We start from the raw sequence: 11,444 nt of genomic DNA on the forward strand, positions 1-11,444 counted from the left end.
GTAACGGGCTGGTGGTCTGCAGGCCGCTCGTGTGGTTGATGTGGCGATGAAAAAAACGAGTCCCGGTCATCGGAGCTGATTGGCCGACACGCCTTCGGTGACTCCGGGGTAATTAATGGCACACCTGGCGTTTGAAAAAAAAACGAAAAAAAAAAAAAAACGCCACCAACACCAAGCCTACCGAATGTTGTCGCCTAGCAACAACTTTATTTCCCGGTGTTGACGAACTACGTTGCTCGGCGGAAGCAGGGTGAACGGATATTTCTAGTGCTGTCGAACGTAAACCGGATTTTCCACTTGCCTCGTTCTGTTTTTTTTTTAATTAGTCCCCGAATCCCGCGTGAAACGTTTTGCGGGGCTCTCGCGTCACGAGCCCTGGCGCAACATCCGTCTTTTCTCCGTGGCAGCCTCCCGTTGTGTAAGATTTGTCTAGAATAAATACATCAGATGAGCGCGCGCTACTCCCTGCACGGTTTGCATGCTTTCCTGTCAGCATCAGCATCCCTGCGACCCCCCCCCCCCCCCTCCCCCCAAAGACATCAGGAGGATGCTCAAGCTGGTGCTTCGCCTCCTACCGGGGAACTTGGCAGTGAGGACAGCTGCTGTCTCTGATTCCGCTGAGAGGAAACTTCTCTCGATTAACAGAGTGTTTATCGGAGGATAGAAGCTGTATTTATGCAACATCAGCGTTTATTGGCTTCCCCGTTTGCGAAATAAAGTCCACTGGCCTTTGTCTTTTTTTAAATAGGACAGCTTCTTCTGTTGTATGTGAAATAGAATAGAGGGAAATGATCCAGTGGACGTTCACTACACATCACTCTGTCATCTGGTAAAAGTGCGACTCTATGTACTTGTGAATGCTGTGACAGTGACATATCACCCAGTCATAACAAGTACATCTTTTTTTTTTACTATTTAATTGGCTCCAAAGACATTTGCCAAAAACAATTAATTTAAATTAATTTATTATTTATTCATTCGTCTCAGAATACATATTCCAATGTCCAAAATGCAACACGGCGTAGCCCCGTACACACGGTGCATGCAAAGTCTTGGCAACTTCTAGAAAATTCACAATCTGGTCCGCATCCTCCATTTGTCATCTGTTAAAACATACCTGCAAGTGCTCTGTCCTCTGCTATGTGTCTCACAATCCCCCTCAAGTTGAAAAATATATTCATTCTGTTGCTGGAAACACCGCTGGCTGGCTCGTGTGTGTGTGAGTGTGTGTGTGTGTGTCTCCGGTGAAGCCGCGTCGGTCTGCGTGCGCTCCTTGCGCTCAGCCTCTCCACATTTCAGCCCATTATCCTCCAGGGGGGAGACGAGCTCTGAACGTCATCGTTGCCCACACAGACACTTACGCTGCTTTTTCCCATGCCAGCAGCAGTCACATCTCACTCACTTCGCTTCTCTCACTCGGGATCATGATTCCCACCGACTGCTTTTCCACGACTTCCTCCTTTCGTTTGCAAAGAATTTGCGTGGCCGCCTCGCCTGTTGATGGCTAAATGTTTCACGCAAGCTGAATGCCTGAAATGTTGAAAATAGCATCACGTGTATTTACAGAAGCTGGTGCACACAATCGATCAGTACTGGTGAATGTCTACAGCAAACGACTTGGGTGCAAATTAGAAAGGATCATAACATTAAGAAGAAGAAAAAAGACACACCTCTTTAATCACAAATGTTTATATTATTTTGAAAACATCCGGTACACTTTATCTGTTTCCTGCACATTCACAAACAAAAACGCATGCATCACTTCCATGTCCACCTCCATCTCTTTATCTTGGCTCGTACCTGTTCAAACGTTAGTCAGGTGCTTACGCACTGTCTTGTGAAGCACCACAGTGCCCCTTTGTCATGTTTAACATGCAATCTTTTTAGATTGTTAGAGCTAGGCCGAATAGACTCTAGACTCTTTTTATCCTGGCACTGAATCCCACCGGCAAATCCAAATATTTGACATATCCATTTTATGGAGAAATGATTGAAAAAAACCTGGTGTATATGCAGCTGATTCATCTCTCTAAAAAGGCTTGTTTCATAAGACACAAAATGACCCACCACCCCGAATTGGTACCCTGGTAACCCGTAATGTGCTTCAGTTTTAATGCGCCGGAGCCTCGCTGGAGCAGCCGCTGCGGGCCTTCGACTAATGCGCCCATGTCTCATTTTGAAAGCGAATCCTTTAGTTATTCAGTCATTATCCTGCCTAATTCAAACCACATCACCATGTGCCCTGGGAGCGGGGCTGTGTGTGTGTGTGTGTGTTGGCTCGTTAGGGCCCTTCCTCTCCTCCTCGCACAACACGAGCGTCGTCTCAGCACAGCACGGCCACCTTCCGCCCGGGTGCTTGCTCTTCATGCTTCCAAAGTGTCTAAAAACAGACAGCGCAGGTGTAAAAAAAAAAAAAAAAAAAAAAGCAGACTCAGACGTCGAAAGCACTCACAATGCGGGTAAGCAGCCCGAAGGCGCGTGTTTAGATATAGGAGGCTTACATGAGCCCCCCGGGCTACATGAATCACAAATGAACTCTCCGTGTCTGGATGGGAAGCGGCGGACCTTCTTTATGTAAAGTTCTTCTCTTTCCTCGGCTTGGAATGCGCTGGACGGTTGAATTGTAAAGGCCCGGGTGGACCCTGATCTGTGTCGCACATCCATCGAATGTTTGATTCTCAGTGTAGGAGGAACAGGAGGAATATCTCCGACTGGGCCATGAGCGTATTCAGAATTCTCTCCAGATTTAACACTTTTTTGGTAAACATCTTTTCCTCACTGCATTGATAGATAATTAAAACTTTTTTTTCCCCCCTTCAGAAGGGTGAGATCCAAAGAATCTATGAGAACCAGCACATTTTGAAGCGTAGAGTATATTAAACTCCCTCACTATTTATTGTTCTTCCCTTTTAAATGAAATGAATAAAATAACACCCATCTTGCTTCACATCTATATATATATAAAGATTCAAACACCTGAATATGTGTGTTCCACCTCTGTGTTTATGGTACAGTCATCACTGCATCCTTGATGCGTTGTTTGGCTTTTATAGTTCCTGCAGCCACAATAACAGGGAAACGAAACCACTTTCCCGCACAGGCCGTTATCTGGATGATGTGAAATCGCTGGAAGGGCCCATTTAAAAAAAAAAAATCAAGAAAAGGCACTGAGCAGCTGGAAGGATGTCGCGGGCATCGGCTTCCCTCTTACCTCCACTCGTTGGTTTCATGGCAGTACGCCTCTACTGTCTTGAGACTGGTGACACCGTCCGAGCCTCCCACAGCCATCAGGGCCCCGTTGAACACCACGAGGGACGTCTGAGGCCCAGTGCACCGGGGGGGGGGGGGGGGGGGGGAGAAATACGATTACACCCGCAAATTCATTTAAAGGAAATAGATGGGACGTGCTATCAATGTTGCGCAGCAGCAGTAGACCAGGGGGGTTTCCTCAAGTAACGCAATTACACTGCACCATCATCTCATTTTACAAATTCAATAGTTTTAGCGAACAATCCACCTTTTGGTCTTGTATATTCGGCCCCCATCGGAATGAACCGTGGTAGCTCTAAATGTTTCAAATAGCACCATCATCAGGTCGGAAATGTCTCCTTCTGGCGATGACCGAACCTTCGCAAAACCAAGTTGCCAGAGTTTCACTCGTTATGTTCCTCTTATTCTGCGGCTTTCAAAAATAGCGATGACACCTTAACCTGCACTGAAATGTTTTTAGGTAAACCCCCCTGAGAACTGCGTCTTTCCCTCAGTTGAGTCAGGGCCTATTGCTTCTCTTCTTTTTCCTTTCCTCTGCTCATCGTTGGTGAAAATAAACTCGGCCTGAGGTCTCGAGGGTTGTGTGTGTGTGTGTGTAGGGGGGGGGCGCCTTTTCATCTGATGACGCGTCTCAGGCGATCCGCTACTCACGTCGTCCCTCTTGCTCCTCATGCGTCTGACAGGGGTCCACCTCTGGGTGTCCGGGTCCAACCTCTCGGCTCGGCAGAGCTTCAGGTTGAGCTCGTCCCTGCCCCCGGCCACGTAGATGCGCCCCAGGTACGCGGCGCAGCCGGCGTCCTCCCTGGCGCTCAGCATGTGGGCGCACATCGACCAGGCGCCGTCTACGGGGCTGTATCGCTCCACTGGGGAGGGGGGGGGGGGCGTGTGGAGGCCACATGTACCAGAACCATACCATTTATACACAGGTAACGTTTATATTTATGTGCAAAAAATGCGTGGGGTACATTGAATGGAATGGAACAAAAGGAAAAAGGCTGAAAATGTTGGGTCTATTGATTTCCAATAAAGGCCTTTTTTTAAATCATGAGAGAATATTCATTTAAAATAAATATGTATCGCTTGATGGAATCCTAAAAAGGTTGTGGGAATTCCACTGATGTGCTCTTCTCACAAACTAAAATAGTCAGCGACGAGTGGCAGGCACAACATAACGGCTGGTTATCTTTGGCAAGGTCACATGGCTTAAGAATGCCTGTGTGTGTGTCTGTGTGTGTGTCTGTGTGTGTGTGTGTGAGAGAAATGGAACAAAAGGTCAAGAAAGTCTTAGTGTGTTTCTGGTGTCCTGCCAGACGTCGCCGAGCTGTCAAAGGTAGACGAGATTTCCTACGTAGCAGATGAAGACAACAGCGGTGGGAATGTCAGTCCCCGAAATGTCTCCGAGCTCAGAATAACATCTGGATTTCCCACATTGGTGAACGACTAGAATTTTGCTACAGTTGTTTTCTGGATTCATGCCAGCTGTAAAAAGTCAACCCACAAAACACAAGTGTATGTACTTGTGGTGGCGGGCGTGGTTTCAGCTCGGCTGCAGGTGTGGGAGAGGGGAAGCGGCTCAGGGAACAGTGCCAGGTGAGAACAATTTGATTGACTGACTAACGTGTGTGTGTGTGTGTCCCCTCGCTACTTAAAAGGCAGTGAGGCGAGCGAGCGGGGAGGAGACTGAGCGAGCGAGCAGCGTGTTCCAGTGAGCAGGAGCAACGAGTAAAATAATAAAATATTGGAACCCACCACACTGGTGTCAGTGCCTGTGTCCGGAGCCGTACGAACCCGCACCGTACAGTACTGTAGCTGGAATTTGTCATTAGAAGGTCAATTAATCACTGACGATTTTGGAGAATCAATGAAGCAAAAATACCCCCAAAGTTTGGATGTGCCAGCTGCTCAAAAGAGATCATTTGCTGATTTTTTTTTTTTTTTTTCACCGCTTTGTATGATTTGAGACGTCTTAGCTCCGGGACGTTGTGTCTCCTCACCGGAGTCCAGAGCCACCTCGCCGTCGCTCCCTCCCATCACGTACAGGTGACCTCCCAGCACGGCGGCCGCCGCTCCGCTGCGTCGGCCCAGCATCGCCCTCTGCTTGCTCCACGTGTTCATCCGTGGGTCATACCTGGGGAAAATAAAAATAAAAAATAAAATGAAAAAACACCCTTTTGTCGAGAGGATCCACAGGTGTTTTACCTCTCCACGGTGCTCACGGCAGCAACGCCGTCGTGGCCCCCGATGGCGTACAGGTACCCGTCCATCGCCACCGCACTCACGCCGCTGCGGGGGCTGCTCAAGGGCGCCACGTCTGTGCTCCAGCTGTCCGTGTCGGGGTTGTACCTGCCGCGGTGGGGGGGGGGGGGGGGGGAGATGGATGCTGGCTATTGTTTTGCTTTTAGAGGAACCGGGAGAATGAATTTTAGGTTGCGAGGGCATGCAGGAAGGGGGGGGGGGTTCGCTCTCCACTAGGAGGCGATTTCTCCCCTTGTGAGACACCTGCATCCCTCAGGAGAAAACAAACAAACAAAGAAACACTTTTTGTAGTCAAATGTTTGGCCTTGAGCTTCAGAGATTATATGCACTCTGGTAACCAACACGAGGAGCTACACAGCTGGGCTGATCCTTGAGGGGTCAACTGACTGTGATACAGTCGGGAGGGGGGGGGGGGGGTCTATCAGTGGGGAGACAGGACATCGTGCAACAGGAAAGCAGAGGACGTGGGACTGCGCGAGGAATGAGCTCAAGTGTTTTTTGACTTAGTAACATTGGAGGTTTTCTTTAGCTTTTCCCACAGCAAAAAGAAAAAAATGCCGCCAGTTATTAAAACAAATAGTGTATCGTGTAGCACAAATCTTTAAAGTTAGGCTTTTAGGGTGAACTGTGGCTCAAGAAAAAGATTGCTGGTGGTTTAGTGTCATAAAGGCCTTGAGGTCTGATGGCCGCCTCGGTGCTGACCTCTGCTGGTCATTCATGTAAACAACACCAAATAACAAAAAGGAGATCTTTCCATGCACAGAGTAGGCTTATATCGATGAATAGGGTGTAGTGTGAATGACCATCTTGTTTAATTTGCCGACTAGTCAAATTCATCAATTCGTGTTGTTATGACCAGAAAAATAATGAGGTTGCTTTACTTCAGTCATTCAGTGATGTTGAGGGTCAAGATCAAGGTTAAGAGATAGATTACCATAATACAACGGGAAGTGATGTGTGTTTTTGAATTATAATATGTTTTACTCTTTAGTTAAAGGACATGATCTCCGTGTTATGTTTTTTCTGTAAACTGAACATTCACATGCAAACACCCTCCTTTACAGTAAAACGTGGATATTCCTTTGTATTACAGTCAACTGTGCAAAATCTTTTGGCCATGAAAAGTATGTCCTTCATGTTTTGTGCCCTCTATGTTCCACCATGCAGTTTCTGTCGTGGTTAGGACTCCCATGTAGTTGAGATATTTTATCAGCAAGGCCCGATACCTGGTAAAAGTTAAACAAACATCAGGACAGATGTGGCCCCCGTGCGCACAACAGCAGCTGCCTGGTTCGGGGACACCGAGTGAGATGCAACTCATATCTACAACTGTCACTCCAGCGACCACCGTCCGCTGGTCTACGGGGCTGTATCGCTCCACTGGGGAGGGGGGGGGGGGGGGGCGTGTGGAGGCCACATGTACCAGAACCATACCATTTATACACAGGTAACGTTTATATTTATGTGCAAAAAATGCGTGGGGTACATTGAATGGAATGGAACAAATGGAAAAAGGCTGAAAATGTTGGGTCTATTGATTTTCCAATAAAGGCCTTTTTTTTTAAATCGTGAGAGAATATTCATTTAAAATAAATACTTATCGCTTGATGGAATCCTAAAAAGGTTGTGGGAATTCCACTGATGTGCTCTTCTCACAAACTAAAATAGTCAGCGACGAGTGGCAGGCACAACATAACCGCTGGTTATCTTTGGCAAGGTCACAGGGCTTAGAATGCCTGTGTGTGTGTCTGTGTGTGTGTGTGTGTGAGAGAAATGGAACAAAAGGTCAAGAAAGCCTTAGTGTGTTTCTGGTGTCCTGCCAGACGTCGCCGAGCTGTCAAAGGTAGACGAGATTTCCTACGTAGCAGATGAAGACAACAGCGGTGGGAATGTCAGTCGCCGAAATGTCTCCGAGCTCAGAATAACATCTGGAATAACATCTCGACTAGAATTTTGCTAAAGTTGTTTTCTGGATTCATGCCAGCTGTAAAAAGTCAACCCACAATTCACAAGTGTATGTACTGTAGCTGGAATTTGTCGTTAGAAGGTCAATTAATCACTGACGATTTTGGAGAATCAATGAAGCAAAAATACCCCCAAAGTTTGGATGTGCCAGCTGCTCAAAAGAGATCATTTGCTGATTTTTTTTTTTTTTTTTTTCACCGCTTTTTATGATTTGAGACGTCTTAGCTCCGGGACGTTGTGTCTCCTCACCGGAGTCCAGAGCCACCTCGCCATCGCTCCCTCCCATCACGTACAGGTGACCTCCCAGCACGGCGGCCGCCGCTCCGCTGCGTCGGCTCAGCATCGGCCTCTGCTTGCTCCACGTGTTCATCCGTGGGTCATACCTGGGGAAAATAAAAATAAAAAATAAAATGAAAAAAACACCCTTTTGTCGAGAGGATCCACAGGTGTTTTTACCTCTCCACGGCGCTCACGGCAGCAACGCCGTCGTGGCCCCCGATGGCGTACAGGTACCCGTCCATCGCCACCGCACTCACGCCGCTGCGGGGGCTGCTCAAGGGCGCCACGTCTGTGCTCCAGCTGTCCGTGTCGGGGTTGTACCTGCCGCGGTGGGGGGGAGGGGGGGAGATGGATGCTGGCTATTGTTTTGCTTTTAGAGGAACCGGGAGAATGAATTTTAGGTTGCGAGGGCATGCAGGAAGAGGGGGGGGGGGGGGGGTTCGCTCTCCACTAGGAGGCTATTTCTCCCCTTGTGAGACACCTGCATCCCTCAGGAGAAAACAAACAAACAAAGAAACACTTTTTGTAGTCAAATGTTTGGCCTTGAGCTTCAGAGATTATATGCACTCTGGTAACCAACACGAGGAGCTACACAGCTGGGCTGATCCTTGAGGGGTCAACTGACTGTGATACAGTCGGGGAGGGGGGGGGGGTCTATCAGTGGGGAGACAGGACATCGTGCAACAGGAAAGCAGAGGACGTGGGACTGCGCGAGGAATGAGCTCAAGTGTTTTTTGACTTAGTAACATTGGAGGTTTTCTTTAGCTTTTCCCACAGCAAAAAGAAAAAAATGCCGCCAGTTATTAAAACAAATAGTGTATCGTGTAGCACAAATCTTTAAAGTTAGGCTTTTAGGGTGAACTGTGGCTCAAGAAAAAGATTGCTGGTGGTTTAGTGTCATAAAGGCCTTGAGGTCTGATGGCCGCCTCGGTGCTGACCTCTGCTGGTCATTCATGTAAACAACACCAAATAACAAAAAGGAGATCTTTCCATGCACAGAGTAGGCTTATATCGATGAATAGGGTGTAGTGTGAATGACCATCTTGTTTAATTTGCCGACTAGTCAAATTCATCAATTCGTGTTGTTATGACCAGAAAAATAATGAGGTTGCTTTACTTCAGTCATTCAGTGATGTTGAGGGTCAAGATCAAGGTTAAGAGATAGATTACCATAATACAACGGGAAGTGATGTGTGTTTTTGAATTATAATATGTTTTACTCTTTAGTTAAAGGACATGATCTCCGTGTTATGTTTTTTCTGTAAACTGAACATTCACATGCAAACACCCTCCTTTACAGTAAAACGTGGATATTCCTTTGTATTACAGTCAACTGTGCAAAATCTTTTGGCCATGAAAAGTATGTCCTTCATGTTTTGTGCCCTCTATGTTCCACCATGCAGTTTCTGTCGTGGTTAGGACTCCCATGTAGTTGAGATATTTTATCAGCAAGGCCCGATACCTGGTAAAAGTTAAACAAACATCAGGACAGATGTGGCCCCCGTGCGCACAACAGCAGCTGCCTGGTTCGGGGACACCGAGTGAGATGCAACTCATATCTACAACTGTCACTCCAGCGACCACCGTCCGCTGTGAGGTCATGAAATGACTTTGCATTTCATGAGATAGCAAAGACCGACGTCCGCCTCTCACCTCTCCACGCTGCTGTAACACCTGACGTGGTCCGCCCCGCCCACTGCGTAGATCTGGCCGCCCAGAGCAGCCACGGCCACTTTGCCGCGGCGGATGACCATGCGCGCTGCGGCTCTCCACTCGTTGCACTCGGGCCTGAACTGTTCCAGCGGACAGGACGGGTCATCTCGGGTCCATCCCCCGACTGCCCAACACACACACAAATAAAAATGGATAACAGAGAGTGTACATTACCGTTCTTGGTCATTCTTCTCTCAATCTTTGAATTGCATGCCGTGAAAAGCGGTAAACACGCCGTGGATCCAACAGTGTTGAGCTGCTTTGCCTGGTTCCCATGGTAACGACGTGAACTCTAAATTATGAGTTGATAATAAGACCGCAAGTGCACAGACGGGTGACAAATAGAAAAAGCAAGTGTAAGAGTAAGGGGTCGTGACACCACCGGGCCGAGGAGAGCCCACCACCACCCTTGGGTTTGGGTGGTGGTGGAGAGAGAGAGAGAGAGAGAGAGAGAGACCTGCCTTGGTTCGGAATGTACTCGTTGAAAAGCGTGTTTCTCTGAAACAAGGCTGCCCCTTATTGTGCCCTGCACGACAGCGTTTGTTACGTTTCTTCACCCATTCACTGAAGCTTGTCACCACCTGTCATTCAGTCCATTTTAATGGGCTTTTTCCTGGCTGCAATATAAAGTTATTGCATCGATGCAGAGGGTCTCTGACAGTCTCTCCGTGAGAGGGATGTGCTGTTGTTCTGGAGGCTTCTTGCCAGCGGCGGGTTCCGATCATCATTATCGGCCGTGGTGATGAGGAGAGGAGTGGAGGCGGTTCGATATAACAGGTCTCTTGAGCCGACTGGACAGTAAAACGTGACCTCGTTGTGATCATATCAACCATTAGCAATAAGGGGCTCGCCCCAAAGTGAATCCTGTGGAACGATAAGTCAATAACAAAAAATGCAATCACATCATGTTCATATATCATGCAATGAGTTGATAAGGTAAATGATTTTTGAAAGAATGCCCCTCCTACCTCCGGTAGACACTCGCTTTCTGACTAAAAAACCGAAACTTTTACATAAAGGTTCCGTACACCAAATGAATCAACTGACCCATAAACATCTTGTTGTTGAAGACGTCTTTCGGGGGAAGTCTGCTGAGCTGTCGGCGTTGGGAGAGCGGGGCTGACACGCCGGGGCCGCGGGGGGGGGTCCCTCCTTGGATCGTCATGTGGCGGGACTCGGGTTGCTCCACGGCGGCCCTGCACCGTGAAGCAACCAAGTAGACGCTGTGCAATTACTGTCTAAGTTACATCTCAGCGTTTATAGCAATATATCAAATTCTCAACATCAACATATTCTTATATGCCCAACAATTACAAAAAAGCAGTTGTTGGCAATCAATATCTTAATTCTAAGGCTCCCCCCCACAGTTATAGTTGATAATGCATGACAATAAAATCATTAAAAAAAGACATATATACATTATAAATATTTGGAGTAGAGGTTACAGATATACTAACTCTATATACACATATTCAAGGTTCTCTTAATTCATTATATACATATAAAATAAATATAGGCTGTATAGTTATACTGTACGTGTCGCTTCCAAGTGCTAATTACACTGCTGCGGATTACAGTTTTTCTCCATTGGTTTGGCTCATTTTTTGAAACAGAAATTACATTCTCAAAGCTCTTAATGCATTTGGTAAAATAGCCTATATGGTTCAGCACAACTACATAGATCACCTTCAAAAGGTCATATCTCACCCAAAACAGTTAACTCAAGCTTCAAAATCAAATCATTTTCTCATAAAAATAGTCAGTGCCCCCAAATGAAAACTTCCTTCTCGATTGCTGTGGCTCATCTATCTCTCGAAAAAAAAGACATTCTTAAAGCTTTAAATACATTTGCCAAAATAACCTAGATGGTTTAGCAAAACACTATGGCACACCTGCAAAATGTCATATCTCTCCCAAAACAGACAACTCATCAGTCACAACGAATTCCTTTTCTCATACAA

General features: G+C 47.0%; 3 protein-coding genes across 3 annotated transcripts in view; all 3 read right to left on the minus strand.

Moving 5' to 3' along the window:
- Positions 1–1,291, minus strand: part of kcnt1b (potassium sodium-activated channel subfamily T member 1b) — a 40,467-nt gene extending 39,176 nt beyond the window's left edge. The window contains 1 exon segment of the mRNA XM_037481565.2: positions 1,118–1,291. Within this exon segment, the coding sequence (XP_037337462.2) occupies positions 1,118–1,181 (64 nt within the window). The 5' untranslated portion in view covers positions 1,182–1,291.
- A 422-nt stretch (positions 1,292–1,713) lies between these two features.
- On the minus strand, positions 1,714–5,325 carry LOC119224469 (kelch-like protein diablo). The gene is made up of 4 exons (XM_062562330.1): positions 5,265–5,325; positions 3,922–4,133; positions 3,212–3,318; positions 1,714–2,380 (listed from the first exon to the last, which is right to left on the minus strand). Exons 1-4 carry the CDS (start codon positions 5,299–5,301, stop codon positions 2,221–2,223), a joined length of 516 nt encoding a protein of 171 aa, XP_062418314.1. The 5' UTR covers positions 5,302–5,325; the 3' UTR covers positions 1,714–2,220.
- A 140-nt stretch (positions 5,326–5,465) lies between these two features.
- LOC134129030 (kelch-like protein diablo) lies at positions 5,466–11,051 on the minus strand. The gene is made up of 5 exons (XM_062562193.1): positions 10,531–11,051; positions 9,424–9,607; positions 7,948–8,091; positions 7,710–7,874; positions 5,466–5,613 (listed from the first exon to the last, which is right to left on the minus strand). Exons 1-5 carry the CDS (start codon positions 10,646–10,648, stop codon positions 5,466–5,468), a joined length of 759 nt encoding a protein of 252 aa, XP_062418177.1. The 5' UTR covers positions 10,649–11,051.
- Positions 11,052–11,444: the final 393 nt, after the last annotated feature.

This window comes from Pungitius pungitius, chromosome 5 (assembly GCF_949316345.1).
Source record: "Pungitius pungitius chromosome 5, fPunPun2.1, whole genome shotgun sequence".
NCBI classification, from domain to species: Eukaryota; Metazoa; Chordata; class Actinopteri; order Perciformes; family Gasterosteidae; genus Pungitius; species Pungitius pungitius.